Source organism: Borostomias antarcticus (genome assembly GCF_949987555.1).
Source record: "Borostomias antarcticus genome assembly, chromosome: 19".
Taxonomy (NCBI): Eukaryota; Metazoa; Chordata; class Actinopteri; order Stomiiformes; family Stomiidae; genus Borostomias; species Borostomias antarcticus.
The window spans coordinates 3,572,563-3,588,721 of record NC_140252.1 but is presented as its reverse complement, the minus strand read 5'-3'; the positions used below and the strand labels follow the sequence as shown (position 1 = coordinate 3,588,721).

General features: G+C 45.3%; 1 protein-coding gene across 1 annotated transcript; it reads right to left on the bottom strand.

Annotated features, from left to right (window-relative positions):
- Window positions 1–9,884: 9,884 nt before the first annotated feature.
- On the bottom strand, window positions 9,885–10,196 carry LOC311321899 (histone H4; the record flags this gene model as incomplete). The annotated part of the gene is made up of 1 exon (XM_084453913.1): window positions 9,885–10,196. The coding sequence occupies one exon, from the start codon at window positions 10,194–10,196 to the stop codon at window positions 9,885–9,887; it is 312 nt and encodes a 103-aa protein (XP_084310039.1).
- Between the last annotated feature and the right edge of the window lie 5,963 nt (window positions 10,197–16,159).

Sequence of the window (16,159 nt, the reverse complement as noted above, 5' to 3'; positions counted from 1 at the left end):
TGTCCGATTTACACAACATTTCTCACGCTTCATCAAGGTACCGTCCTGAACACATTTATGCTTCGGTATTGAGTCACGCTTAGAGCGCCACCTACTGGTGACAGGAAGTTTCTGTCAGTACTGGACACCGAAATAGCACACCCTTTAACGGCGCCACACCCCGACCCGCGTGGGGTGCGAGGGCCCGCTCACTGCTGCTTGCAGCACTAGTTAGGGCCCGAGCACTGGCTGTGCGAGGCCCTATTGAAACTCGAAGGATTATTATTATTCTTCTCCTTCTCCTTCTCCTTCTCCTTCTTTACTCCAAACAAATGCCTTTTAGGCGGCCTGAACATCGATGAAAACGGATGAAACTTTGCAGATACGTCAGTCCCGGTGAAAAATTCGATAATTCATGGGTGACGGAAATGGGTGTGGCAAAACGGCTCAAGAGCGCCCCCTGGAAAGTTTAAAATGGCGAGCCCCACCTTTCAGTTTGATGTAGGCGAACGAAATTCGGTGGGCATATGTATTTAATCGAGCCACACTTAAATGTCTCTTGGAGCTATACCCAACATGCAACAGGAAGTCCGCCATTTTGCTCTTAATGTGCCATTTTGTCCTTGTTTTGACCATTTCCATGCCTCGTACTTCGACGAACTCCTCCTACAGATTTCATCCGATCAACTTTATATCGGGTCAGCTTCATCTTAAGACCTTTGTGATCAAAAGTTATCAAAAAAATTGAGTTTTCACCAAACACCCTTGCCGTGGCGCCCCGCCAAAGTTTGACATTTCGCCATAAAACACGAAGTCCTCATAACTCCTCCATACATTATCCAATTTGTCCGATATATCTCACGCTTCATGACGGTTCTGTCCTGAACACATCTATGTGTCAGTATTGCGTCATACTTATAGCGCCACCTATTGGTGAAACAGGAAGTCCTCATAACTCCTCCATACATTATCCAATTTGTCCGATATATCTCACGCTTCATGACGGTTCTGTCCTGAACACATCTATGTGTCAGTATTGCGTCATACTTATAGCGCCACCTATTGGTGAAACAGGAAGTCCTCATAACTCCTCCATACATTATCCAATTTGTCCGATATATCTCACGCTTCATGACGGTTCTGTCCTGAACACATCTATGTGTCAGTATTGCGTCATACTTATAGCGCCACCTATTGGTGAAACAGGAAGTCCTCATAACTCCTCCATACATTATCCAATTTGTCCGATATATCTCACGCTTCATGACGGTTCTGTCCTGAACACATCTATGTGTCAGTATTGCGTCATACTTATAGCGCCACCTATTGGTGAAACAGGAAGTCCTCATAACTCCTCCATACATTATCCAATTTGTCCGATATATCTCACGCTTCATGACGGTTCTGTCCTGAACACATCTATGTGTCAGTATTGCGTCATACTTATAGCGCCACCTATTGGTGAAACAGTACGTCCTCATAACTCCTCCATACATTATCCAATTTGTCCGATATATCTCACGCTTCATGACGGTTCTGTCCTGAACACATCTATGTGTCAGTATTGCGTCATACTTATAGCGCCACCTATTGGTGAAACAGGAAGTCCTCATAACTCCTCCATACATTATCCAATTTGTCCGATATATCTCACGCTTCATGACGGTTCTGTCCTGAACACATCTATGTGTCAGTATTGCGTCATACTTATAGCGCCACCTATTGGTGAAACAGGAAGTCCTCATATCTCCTCCATACATTATCCAATTTGTCCCATATATCTCACGCTTCATGACGGTTCTGTCCTGAACACATCTATGTGTCAGTATTGCATCATTCTTATAGTGCCACCTATTGGTGAAACAGGAAGTCCTCATAACTCCTACATACATTATCCAATTTGTCCGATATATCTCACGCTTCATGACGGTTCTGTCCTGAACACATCTATGTGTCAGTATTGCGTCATACTTATAGCGCCACCTATTGGTGAAACAGGAAGTCCTCATAACTCCTACATACATTAGCCAATTCGTCCGATATATCTCACGCTTCATGACGGTTCTGTCCTGAACACATCTATGTGTCAGTATTACATCATACTTATAGCGCCACCTATTGGTGAAACAGGAAGTCCCCATAACTCCTCCATACATTATCGGATTTGTCCGATATATCTCACGCTTCATGACGGTTCTGTCCTGAACACATCTATGTGTCAGTATTGCGTCATACTTATAGCGCCACCTATTGGTGAAACAGGAAGTCCTCATAACTCCTACATACATTATCCAATTCGTCCGATATATCTCACGCTTCATGACGGTTCTGTCCTGAACACATCTATGTGTCAGTATTGCATCATACTTATAGCGCCACCTATTGGTGAAACAGGAAGTCCTCATAACTACTACATACATTATCCAATTTGTCCGATATATCTCACGCTTCATGACGGTTCTGTCCTGAACACATCTATGTGTCAGTATTGCGTCATACTTATAGCGCCACCTATTGGTGAAACAGGAAGTCCTCACAACTCCTCCATACATTATCCAATTTGTCCGATATAGCTCACGCTTCATGACGGTTCTGTCCTGAACACATCTATGTTTCAGTATTGCGTCATACGTATAGCGCTACCTATTGGTGAAACAGGAAGTCCTCATAACTCCTGCATACATTATCCGATTTGCACCAAATTGCTGACGCTTCATGAAGGTGGCCTTCTGAACCCATCTATGTGTCGGTATTGAGTCACACTCACAGCGCCACCTACTGGTGAAACAGGAAGTCCTCATAACTCCTTCATACGTTATCCGATTTACTCAACATTTCTCACGCTTCATCAAGGTACCGTCCTGAACACATCTATGCTTCGGTATTGAGTCACGCCTAGAGCGCCACCTACTGGTGACAGGAAGTTTCTCTCAGTACTGCACACCGCCAAAGTTTGATATTTCGCCATAAAACACGAAGTCCTCATAACTCCTCCATACATTATCCAATTTGTCCGATATATCTCACGCTTCATGACGGTTCTGTCCTGAACACATCTATGTGTCAGTATTGCGTCATACTTATAGCGCCACCTATTGGTGAAACAGGAAGTCCTCATATCTCCTCCATACATTATCCAATTTGTCCCATATATCTCACGCTTCATGACGGTTCTGTCCTGAACACATCTATGTGTCAGTATTGCATCATTCTTATAGTGCCACCTATTGGTGAAACAGGAAGTCCTCATAACTCCTACATACATTATCCAATTTGTCCGATATATCTCACGCTTCATGACGGTTCTGTCCTGAACACATCTATGTGTCAGTATTGCGTCATACTTATAGCGCCACCTATTGGTGAAACAGTACGTCCTCATAACTCCTCCATACATTATCCGATTTGTCCGATATGTCTCACGCTTCATGACTGTTCTGTCCTGAACACATCTATGTGTCAGTATTGCGTCATACTTATAGCGCCACCTATTGGTGAAACAGTACGTCCTCATAACTCCTCCATACATTATCCGATTTGTCCGATATGTCTCACGCTTCATGACAGTTCTGTCCTGAACACATCTATGTGTCAGTATTGCGTCATACTTATAGCGCCACCTATTGGTGAAACAGGAAGTCCTCATAACTCCTCCATACATTATCCGATTTGTCCGATTTATCTCACGCTTCATGATGGTTCTGTCCTGAACACATCTATGTGTCAGTATTGCGTCATACTTATAGCGCCACCTATTGGTGAAACAGGAAGTCCTCATAACTCCTGCATACATCATACGATTTGCACCAAATTGCTGACGCTTCATGAAGGTCACCTTCTGAACACATCTATGCGTCGGTATTGAGTTACACTTACAGCGCCACCTACTGGTGAAACAGGAAGTACTCATAACTCCTACATACATTATCCGATTTACTCCAAATTGCTCATGCTTGATGAAGGTCGCATCTTCAACACATCTGTAGGTCAGTATTGCGTCATACCTACAGCGCCACCTACTGCTTACAGGAAGTCCTCATAACTCCTACATACTTTGTCCGATTTACACAACATTTCTCACGCTTCATCAAGGTACTGTCCTGAACACATCTATGCGTCGGTATTGAGTCACGCTTAGAGCGCCACCTACTGGTGACAGGAAGTTTCTGTCAGTACTGGACACCGAAATAGCACACCCTTTAAGGGCGCCACACCCCGATCCGCGTGGGGTGCGAGGGCCCGCTCACTGCTGCTCGCAGCCCTAGTTCTTGTTCTTCTTCTCCCCAAACAAATGCCTTTTTGGCGGCCTAAACATCAATGAAAACGGATGAAACTTTGCAGATACGTCAGTCCCGGTGAAAAATTTGATAATTCATGGGTGATGGAAATGGGCGTGGCAAACCGGCTCAAGAGCGCCCCCTGGAAAATTTAAAATGGCGAGCCCCACCTTTCAGTTTGATGTAGGCGAACGAAATTCGGTGGCCTTATGTAGTTCATCGAGACACACTAAAATGTCTCTTGGAGCTATACCCAACATGCAACAGGAAGTCCGCCATTTTGCTCTTAATGTGCCATTTTGTCCTTGTTTTGACCATTTCCATGCCTCGTACTTCGACGAACTCCTCCTACAGATTTCATCCGATCAACTTCATATCGGGTCAGCTTCATCTTAAGACCTTTGAGATCAAAAGTTATCAAAAAAATTGAGTTTTCACCAAACACCCTTGCCGTGGCGCCCCGCCAAAGTTTGACATTTCGCCATAAAACACGATGTCCTCATAACTCCTCCATACATTATCGGATTTGTCCGATATATCTCACGCTTCATGACAGTTCTGTCCTGAACACATCTATGTGTCAGTATTGCGTCATACTTATTGCGCCACCTATTGGTGAAACAGGAAGTCCTCATAACTCCTACATACATTATCCAATTCGTCCGATATATCTCACGCTTCATGACGGTTCTGTCCTGAACACATCTATGTGTCAGTATTGCATCATACTTATAGCGCCACCAATTGGTGAAACAGGAAGTCCCCATAACTCCTCCATACATTATCGGATTTGTCCGATATATCTCACGCTTCATGAGGGTTCTGTCCTGAACACATCTATGTGTCAGTATTGCGTCATACTTATAGCGCCACCTATTGGTGAAACAGGAAGTCCCCATAACTCCTCCATACATTATCGGATTTGTCCGATATATCTCACACTTCATGAGGGTTCTGTCCTGAACACATCTATGTGTCAGTATTGCGTCATACTTATTGCGCCACCTATTGGTGAAACAGGAAGTCCTCATAACTCCTACATACATTATCCAATTTGGCCGATATATCTCACGCTTCATGACGGTTCTGTCCTGAACACATCTATGTTTCAGTATTGCGTCATACTTATAGCGCCACCTATTGGTGAAACAGGAAGTCCTCATAACTCCTCCATACATTATCCAATTTGTCCGATATATCTCACGCTTCATGACGGTTCTGTCCTGAACACATCTATGTGTCAGTATTGCGTCATACTTATAGCGCCACCTATTGGTGAAACAGGAAGTCCTCATAACTCCTACATACATTATCCAATTTGGCCGATATATCTCACGCTTCATGACGGTTCTGTCCTGAACACATCTATGTTTCAGTATTGCGTCATACTTATAGCGCCACCTATTGGTGAAACAGGAAGTCCTCATAACTCCTCCATACATTATCCAATTTGTCCGATATATCTCACGCTTCATGACGGTTCTGTCCTGAACACATCTATGTGTCAGTATTGCGTCATACTTATAGCGCCACCTATTGGTGAAACAGGAAGTCCTCATAACTCCTACATACATTATCCAATTTGGCCGATATATCTCACGCTTCATGACGGTTCTGTCCTGAACACATCTATGTGTCAGTATTGCGTCATACTTATAGCGCCACCTATTGGTGAAACAGGAAGTCCTCATAACTCCTACATACATTATCCAATTTGGCCGATATATCTCACGCTTCATGACGGTTCTGTCCTGAACACATCTATGTTTCAGTATTGCGTCATACTTATAGCGCCACCTATTGGTGAAACAGGAAGTCCTCATAACTCCTCCATACATTGTCCAATTTGTCCGATATATCTCACGCTTCATGACGGTTCTGTCCTGAACACATCTATGTCAGTATTGCGTCATACTTATAGCGCCACCTATTGGTGAAACAGGAAGTCCTCATAACTCCTACATACATTATCCATTTTGGCCGATATATCTCACGCTTCATGACGGTTCTGTCCTGAACACATCTATGTTTCAGTATTGGGTCATTCTTATAGCGCCACCCATTGGTGAAACAGGAAGTCCTCATAACTCCTCCATACATTATCCAATTTGTCCGATATATCTCACGCTTCATGACGGTTCTGTCCTGAACACATCTATGTGTCAGTATTGCGTCATACTTATAGCGCCACCTATTGGTGAAACAGGAAGTCCTCATAACTCCTGCATACATCAACCGATTTGCACCAAATTGCTGACGCTTCATGAAGGTCACCTTCTGAACACATCTATGCGTCGGTATTGAGTTACACTTACAGCGCCACCTACTGGTGAAACAGGAAGTACTCATAACTCCTACATACATTATCCGATTTACTCCAAATTGCTCATGCTTGATGAAGGTCGCATCTTGAACACATCTGTAGGTCAGTATTGCGTCATACCTACAGCGCCACCTACTGCTTACAGGAAGTCCTCATAACTCCTACATACTTTGTCCGATTTACACAACATTTCTCACGCTTCATCAAGGTACTGTCCTGAACACATCTATGCGTCGGTATTGAGTCACGCTTAGAGCGCCACCTACTGGTGACAGGAAGTTTCTGTCAGTACTGGACACCGAAATAGCACACCCTTTAAGGGCGCCACACCCCGATCCGCGTGGGGTGCGAGGGCCCGCTCACTGCTGCTCGCAGCCCTAGTTCTTGTTCTTCTTCTCCCCAAACAAATGCCTTTTTGGCGGCCTAAACATCAATGAAAACGGATGAAACTTTGCAGATACGTCAGTCCCGGTGAAAAATTTGATAATTCATGGGTGATGGAAATGGGCGTGGCAAACCGGCTCAAGAGCGCCCCCTGGAAAATTTAAAATGGCGAGCCCCACCTTTCAGTTTGATGTAGGCGAACGAAATTCGGTGGCCTTATGTAGTTCATCGAGACACACTAAAATGTCTCTTGGAGCTATACCCAACATGCAACAGGAAGTCCGCCATTTTGCTCTTAATGTGCCATTTTGTCCTTGTTTTGACCATTTCCATGCCTCGTACTTCGACGAACTCCTCCTACAGATTTCATCCGATCAACTTCATATCGGGTCAGCTTCATCTTAAGACCTTTGTGATCAAAAGTTATCAAAAAAATTGAGTTTTCACCAAACACCCTTGCCGTGGCGCCCCGCCAAAGTTTGACATTTCGCCATAAAACACGATGTCCTCATAACTCCTCCATACATTATCGGATTTGTCCGATATATCTCACACTTCATGACAGTTCTGTCCTGAACACATCTATGTGTCAGTATTGCGTCATACTTATTGCGCCACCTATTGGTGAAACAGGAAGTCCTCATAACTCCTACATACATTATCCAATTCGTCCGATATATCTCACGCTTCATGACGGTTCTGTCCTGAACACATCTCTGTGTCAGTATTGCATCATACTTATAGCGCCACCAATTGGTGAAACAGGAAGTCCCCATAACTCCTCCATACATTATCGGATTTGTCCGATATATCTCACGCTTCATGAGGGTTCTGTCCTGAACACATCTATGTGTCAGTATTGCGTCATACTTATAGCGCCACCTATTGGTGAAACAGGAAGTCCCCATAACTCCTCCATACATTATCGGATTTGTCCGATATATCTCACACTTCATGAGGGTTCTGTCCTGAACACATCTATGTGTCAGTATTGCGTCATACTTATTGCGCCACCTATTGGTGAAACAGGAAGTCCTCATAACTCCTACATACATTATCCAATTCGTCCGATATATCTCACGCTTCATGACGGTTCTGTCCTGAACACATCTATGTGTCAGTATTGCATCATACTTATAGCGCCACCTATTGGTGAAACAGGAAGTCCCCATAACTCCTCCATACATTATCGGATTTGTCCGATATATCTCACGCTTCATGACAGTTCTGTCCTGAACACATCTATGTGTCAGTATTGCGTCATACTTATTGCGCCACCTATTGGTGAAACAGGAAGTCCTCATAACTCCTACATACATTATCCAATTCGTCCGATATATCTCACGCTTCATGACGGTTCTGTCCTGAACACATCTATGTGTCAGTATTGCATCATACTTATAGCGCCACCTATTGGTGAAACAGGAAGTCCCCATAACTCCTCCATACATTATCGGATTTGTCCGATATATCTCACGCTTCATGAGGGTTCTGTCCTGAACACATCTATGTGTCAGTATTGCGTCATACTTATAGCGCCACCTATTGGTGAAACAGGAAGTCCCCATAACTCCTCCATACATTATCGGATTTGTCCGATATATCTCACGCTTCATGAGGGTTCTGTCCTGAACACATCTATGTGTCAGTATTGCGTCAAACTTATAGCGCCACCTATTGGTGAAACAGGAAGTCCTCATAACTCCTACATACATTATCCAATTCGTCCGAAATATCTCACGCTTCATGACGGTTCTGTCCTGAACACATCTATGTGTCAGTATTGCATCATACTTATAGCGCCACCTATTGGTGAAACAGGAAGTCCTCATAACTCCTCCATACATTATCCAATTTGTCCGATATATCTCACGCTTCATGACGGTTCTGTCCTGAACACATCTATGTGTCAGTATTGCATCATACTTATAGCGCCACCTATTGGTGAAACAGGAAGTCCTCATAACTCCTCCATACATTATCCAATTTGTCCGATATATCTCACGCTTCATGACGGTTCTGTCCTGAACACATCTATGTGTCAGTATTGCGTCATACTTATTGCGCCACCTATTGGTGAAACAGGAAGTCCTCATAACTCCTCCATACATTATCCGATTTGTCCGATTTATCTCACGCTTCATGACGGTTCTGTCCTGAACACATCTATGTGTCAGTATTGCTTCATACTTATAGCGCCACCTATTGGTGAAACAGGAAGTCCTCATAACTCCTGCATACATCATCCGATTTGCACCAAATTGCTGACGCTTCATGAAGGTCACCTTCTGAACACATCTATGCGAACAGGAAGTCCTCATAACTCCTGCATACATCATCCGATTTGCACCAAATTGCTGACGCTTCATGAAGGTAACCTTCTGAACACATCTATGCTTTGGTATTGAGTCACGCCTAGAGCGCCACCTACTGGTGACAGGAAGTTTCTCTCAGTACTGCACACCGAAATAGCACAGCCTTTAACGGCGCAGCACCCCGACACGCGTGGGGTGCGAGGGCCCGCTCACTGCTGCTCGCAGCACTAGTTTAACTTGGCTCCTGAAGCCTGCTCATACTCATGAAAGTGTTCTCTCACTATGTCAAGTTCCTTCTGATTTTTTATGAAGACAGTCACGTCGTCGGCATAGGCAGCCACCCTCTCTCTTGTCCTGTGCGGTTGAACTCCTCTGATTCTTTTATCATTCTTTATTCTGTTGAGTAGTGGGCTGATGGCTATAACAGAGCCATTAACATAGATGATTAATATGAATGTTATCATCAATGCAGGATATGCTGTAGCCTATCACTTTCAGTAATTTCTTAGCTTCATACGATATGGAGACATAGCTTTTAATTGTAGATGTGGGTGGCTCTTAGAAGAGCCGTTGGGTTGGTGGACTACAGAAGTGAGGAGAAAAAGCTTATCCGCCGAAGCCGTACAGGGTGCGTCCCTGGCGCTTCAGAGCGTAGACCACATCCATGGCGGTGACGGTCTTTCTCTTGGCGTGCTCGGTGTAGGTCACGGCATCACGGATGACGTTCTCCAGGAACACCTTCAGCACACCGCGGGTTTCTTCGTAGATCAGGCCAGAAATACGCTTCACGCCGCCACGACGAGCCAGACGACGGATCGCAGGCTTGGTGATGCCCTGGATGTTATCACGAAGAACCTTGCGATGGCGTTTGGCGCCTCCTTTACCGAGTCCTTTGCCTCCTTTCCCCCGACCAGACATTTTCACATGTTTCTTTAAGACTGTTTTCTACGAAACCGTCGAGCTGAGTGATAAATTCACGACGTGTAGCATGTCTATTATGTCGAAACTGCGGATGTGATTGAACACAGTTTGCGCTCTTCTCTGCTGGGTGGAGCCTCAAGAGTCACGAGATAGAACCTCCTACCTCAGCCCCCCCTCCCCTCACACGTTTCAAACTGCGCCCGTGGAGTCAAATAAAGGATAAGAGCAAGAGACCAAGGCCCATTCCCAAACCAACCCCTACCCACTCCCACTCCACCACCGAGTGTCCCTCCAAATGAAGTGTCACTCGCAGCTGTGGAGGGCACTCTCAATCGAGGGGGAGGGTATATAAATGGAAAGCCAAATGTGGGATGGACTCCCCACTCCACCGGAACCGACCGGGACAGGGCCGTCACCATGGCATGTTTAGGTGATTGATGGGAAAAATGTTTAGGATTTATAATACAAATATAAATCACTATAATTAAATCCATGTATGATGAGAAATGGTCAAAAGTCCAAACGGAAATGTTTTTCCAAATGAAATCTAACTAAATTAATACTATAACACTGTCCCGAGACAAATACATAAATCAATTACTAACTTACTCCTATGCCTCTTTGGCAGCATTCCTTCTTTTGTGAAGATCCATTTGCATTTCGCAGCCTAATGGAAAGGAATATATGATGTAGGCTACATTTGACGTAGACCTAGGCCTATTTAGATTTATTTTATGTCGGCTATGAATACAGGCTTTTAAGAGTTTGCTACAAGTCAAGTGATCTAGGGATAAAGTGATTGTATCACTTGGTTGTATCTTTTGACACCATATTCTGCGATTTTGTTTGATGCAGTGAAATCGGTGTGAGTAAAACAAATGTTTGAATGCTGTAAAATAATCTAAAATAATTGACAGTGTAGGAAGACGGAACTTTATTTATATGTGGTTTCCTGCGGCATCTATTTGGCACGTGCACTTCCTGCTTCGGCTATCGGGAGCTTGCACCGATGCAGGCTTGCTATTTAAAGTCCCAGTTAACCAAAATCAGAGATTTGCTTGAAAACACATTCTATGTGTTAGTGATGCATTGCTGATAACATGTAAAAATGGGATGAACCATGTGTAGTACTGAATTGTGAAGTTAGACCAGTTTTGTGTTTTTAACCAGTTTTGATTTCTGGATTTTCTGGGCGGGCTTAAAACGGTACCGGATGACGTAGAGCGGTGTTCTTAGCATATCCCCGCCCTAACACTATATAAAGCTAGAACGGATTTGAATCTTCGGTTCTCCTGCTCAATCTTGAGTCTAGAATTGGCTAGTTTTAACCAACAGTCTAGAATTAGCTAGTTTTTCTTAGTTAGCAATGCCTATGCATAAAACTAAACGAAAATGCATCCTTCCTGGATGCCAGCAGGAATGGGATGATAAGATCTCCTTCTTTCACTCCCGAGTTAAGCTGAAATGAGAAGCAAATGGTAAGCATTTTTGAAGAGCCATGGTGTTACAGAGTCTGTCACCGCTAGCACCCGCCTCTGCAGCAAACATTTCACTCCCGAAAGCTTCTGCAATTATAATATGAGGCTTTTGGGTTTCACGGACTCACGACTGGTCCTGGTGAATTCGGCGGAGCCAACCATCTCCCTCCCCGGCCTCCATTCTCCTCCTGTCGCATCAACCTTTGGTGCCGTCACCGCTGCCTTGTGTGCTTATATAGCTAATTAACGTTATAACGTTAGCTAGGTAATGTAAGCAATAGGAAAATACACTGCTACGTTAATCTACAATATGTGTCTTGACATTTATGTGGTAATGTCAGCTATGATGAATTATATGTAATCTTAGGAGGAATTATAGCTTACATTAGCTATGTAGCTTGTTGCAGATGGGAGTGTGTATATAGTCTAGCTAACATAGCTAGCAGCACCGACCAGGCGACCACCCACCAAATAACGTTACGGATGATATATTATGACTATAAGCGTTAACTATACAGAAACTGCCTGCCATATTTGTGGCACCTGATGTGCGTATGGGTTCACCGGTAATGGTTACAGTATATTTCTCCAGCGGGAGACCGGGAGGCGGGAGCGAGGGGGATGGTTAGGTAGACCAGCTGCAGCTGGAGAAAGACGCACCCTCTCCCAGTGAAGCGGTGCTCGGCGGCTACTGGCTGAACATTCCAGTTCTGTTGGATATGAGAGGGAAAGTTGAAGCCGAGTGCTCGTTATTCTCACACATAACATTGCCAACGAGAGTGGATGAGTCTGTCCCGATTATCAACTCCGGTAGTGTACGCTTCTTCGCGCTATCAGCGCTCTTCAAGCCAGTGACTAAAAGGTACATTTTAAACAACTTTTTCCATTGATCCCAAGGGACCACAGGATCGCCTGGGAGGGATAGGAATGGGTCCGGAGGTGTCAGGGAGAAAATAGGGACAGACTCATACATTTCTCGTTGCCTGTTTTTGTATTTTGCATCTAAGGGCAGTAACACTGGCGCGTTGGTATAGAGTAGCTACAGTTTTACCTGTGTTGTTTGTCAGGAGGTAGGTTAGGAGGAAGCATCTGTGCGTTTGACTCATTAGACAAGTGTAATTTCAACTCCTCTCTGTTTTCACAAAGCTGTGCCTTCCTACCACAAAAGAGACGGCGTGCCAGTGTGACAATATGCAGACCAGAGAACGGTACTATTTGACAGGTTCTTCCCTCCACACCCCCTCCCCACGCAATTGGGTGTGGCTTCGGTGCCTTCAGCAGACACGCCCCCACAGTCTCAGACCAGAGAATGCTGCTGATTTTTAACCGATTTTGAAGCCTTATTTTATATACTTAGCGACATTTTTAATCACTCAGATTTGGCTGAGTGGTTAAAGACATGTTTTCCTGTGGTGTGTGAAGCTCATAACAAACATTTGAACTGGGTTAACCTGGACTTTAAGGGGTTGACAGCCCACTCGCACTCCAAGCGCACTCCGCGATAATTGGTTTGGGACGGCCCTTAACATGGCGAAGCTCGGCGTGAACGCGCAAACGGAGGGGGAGTGGATAGGGCGAGGGCTTAGGGGGTGGTTTGAGATTGGGCCCAAATGTTAAACGTTTGGTCGCAGGGCCGGCCCTAGGATTCTGGTGGCCCCCCAAAACACTCCCAGCGCAAACACCAAACTAAACGCAAGAAGGAACCGTTCATCTCTTCGTAAGTAATGCCGCGTTCCAGGCAACCCATAACCCGTGTTTTTCCAACCAAAAACAGGGAGCGATAACACAGATGATCACTTCATAATGTTGGACCACATTAAACATTTTCCCCTCTGGGAAATTAAGACTCTCATCTAAATCACCCGGTAAATCACACTTAAGCATTTATTTGGCTGCCAACAGAAACACATATCAAATGAATATGGCTACACAATAAAATGTTTAATGGAAAATAAAGTTTTCAGACAAACTCAAAGAAAATGACTGAAATTGTTTCCCCAGACTCTGACGTGGGGTGGGACTCAGAGGAGGGGGAGTCTGCAGTGGACCTTGACCTGACGGTCGTGCCCCCGGCCGGTTGCAGCCTCCACCTCCAGCGCCACGACCTCCAGTGCCTCCACCTCCAGCGCGCCGGCCTCCACCTCCAGTGCCATCTCCAGCGCCTCCGTCTCCACCGCCCACGCCTCCACCTCCGGCTGCCAGCGTCCCTGCCTCAAGGGTCCCTGAGGGAAACCGTCTGGGCTTCCTCTCAGACACTGTGCTGGAGGCCCAGACGGGGACCCTAGAGGCCCAGAGGGACATGGCAGAAGGGATTGGGGGCAGTTGTGCAGCAGTTGATGGAGGTCACCACACTACACCACCAGAGCCAACAGGACATCCTCACTGCACTTCCTTCCCTCACACATGCTGTCACGGACCTCACACTGTCACTCACTACCACACTCACGGACCTCACACAGTCACTCACTACCACACTCACGGACCTCACACATTCACTCACAAACGCACTCACACACCTCACACAGTCCCCCACCAACAGACAATAAAATGGTAACAATGTGAACCTTACTTGTTTGTGTCTTCATAGCTGGCGCATGACCTCAGCGCCGGCGCTTTGGCCCCGCTGGTAACCCTCATGACGGGGAGGGGGTTGAGGGCTTGGGTCCTCATTTTGTGGTGGGGTCTTGACTGGTTCTCATTCTTATCAGCTTTGAATATGTATCTTGGCAAACATAACACAGGATGATGTACAAGGAGGGGACAGATACCTAGTGAAAGTACTATTGGTTGCTAGTAAAAAGACAATAACGAGGGCTTGGTATAAGGTGGAACCCCCAACCAAGGAGCAGTGGCTGGGTGTTGTGGAGGAGATTTATGTTATGGAGAAGTTCACGCATGCATTGAGGATGCAGGAAGGAAAGTTTGAAGGGAGATGGGAAAAATGGATGGATTATAGAAGGAAGTGTGATGATACCACTAATATTGAAATTTTAATATTTGAGTAAGAGAAAAAAGCTGCATTGATGGAAGTACCCATAAGCTGCTATTGTTAGTTTTTATGTTTTATTTTATTGTCGTTGTATGGATGGAATATGCAAATAAAGATTAAAGTAAAAAAGAAAAATAATATGTATCTTGGCTATGCACACACCAACAGGCCAGCCGTCACGCGCAGCGCCTGCCTCCAGTCTAGCCCCTACCCTGCTGTGCGCCAGGATGAATGAGTCATGCGTGGAGCCAGGCCACCGTGCCACTACACTTGTGATGAGCATGTCGGCGTCACATATGATTTGGGTATTTATAGTGTGCACATTTTTGCGATTCACATAGACGTATTCATTCACTGATGGTGCCCTTATGTGGGTGCAGTCGCCATCGCCGTCACCTCTTTGGAGTTCTATCTCGGCCAGTAGGCCGAGTAGTGCCGGATTCATTTAGGCTCGCATTACGCACAGGAGGACTGTCATTTATATGCTTACCAAACAGCAAACAGGTCCACATGATCACATATTAATGACAATCTAATTGGTCAATTATTGCCGTTTGATGGAGTGCCTGCATTAGGTGTGTGACATATAGTGCGGAAAGGTTTGGGACAGCGCATAGGTTAAGTTTGGGGAACAAATCCATATCGGACCATGAATGAGCCGGTTAGAGGACACGTCTAATCTTGCATTGCGATATATGTTTGTGCTGAATTGGGCTATTAGCCTACATGATTGTGCGTTCATGAACTGTCGCTCTTATTCTCTCCATCAAACATTGTAATTCACCGACGCACCACCTGGGTCGCCAGTTCCCCCTGTGTTCAAAAAGGGTGTAGAAAACCGTGTAAATCGGTACATCTACTTGAGAGGTGTCGTACAAAAGCGCGTAGAAAGGCGACTAAATTTTTGCCCTTTCGGCTTGATAGATCGCGCTGTGGGGGGGGAAAATGGCGTACGCCTGAAATCGGGGAAAAGACCGTGTAAAAAAAGGCGTATCTCAATGATAAATGAGGCCCCTGGTGGCATAGTGGATAAAGTGCCTGATTCCCATGTGGAAGGGCAGGAGTTCAAACCCTGGTATTGGAGACTTTTTGTCACTGGATGTTATACATATATATATAGGGGAACGCCGCTGTCATTACAAGTTTAGCTCAAATGTCGCTTTGTCCTCAATGAAACCGATCCGTACACACCAACATTTAACCGATCCGTGCAGTAGTAAGCTAGCTCCTTTTTCCTCTGTGTGCGCACCCCCTTTATAATGGAGGTCTATGGGCCTCTGCTAAAAACTATGATAAACATGCATTTTCAAGGCAGCCAGCTCGTCCTTTGGGTACCCGCTGTAGGTCCGCAAGCCTTGTGTTATATTCCGCCTGAGGTCCGCCAACTCGTTCATTGGGTAACCGCTGTAGGTCCGCTAGCCTTGTGTTATATTCCGCCTGAGGTCCGCCAACTCGTTCATTGGGTAACCGCTGTAGGTCCGCTAGCCTTATGT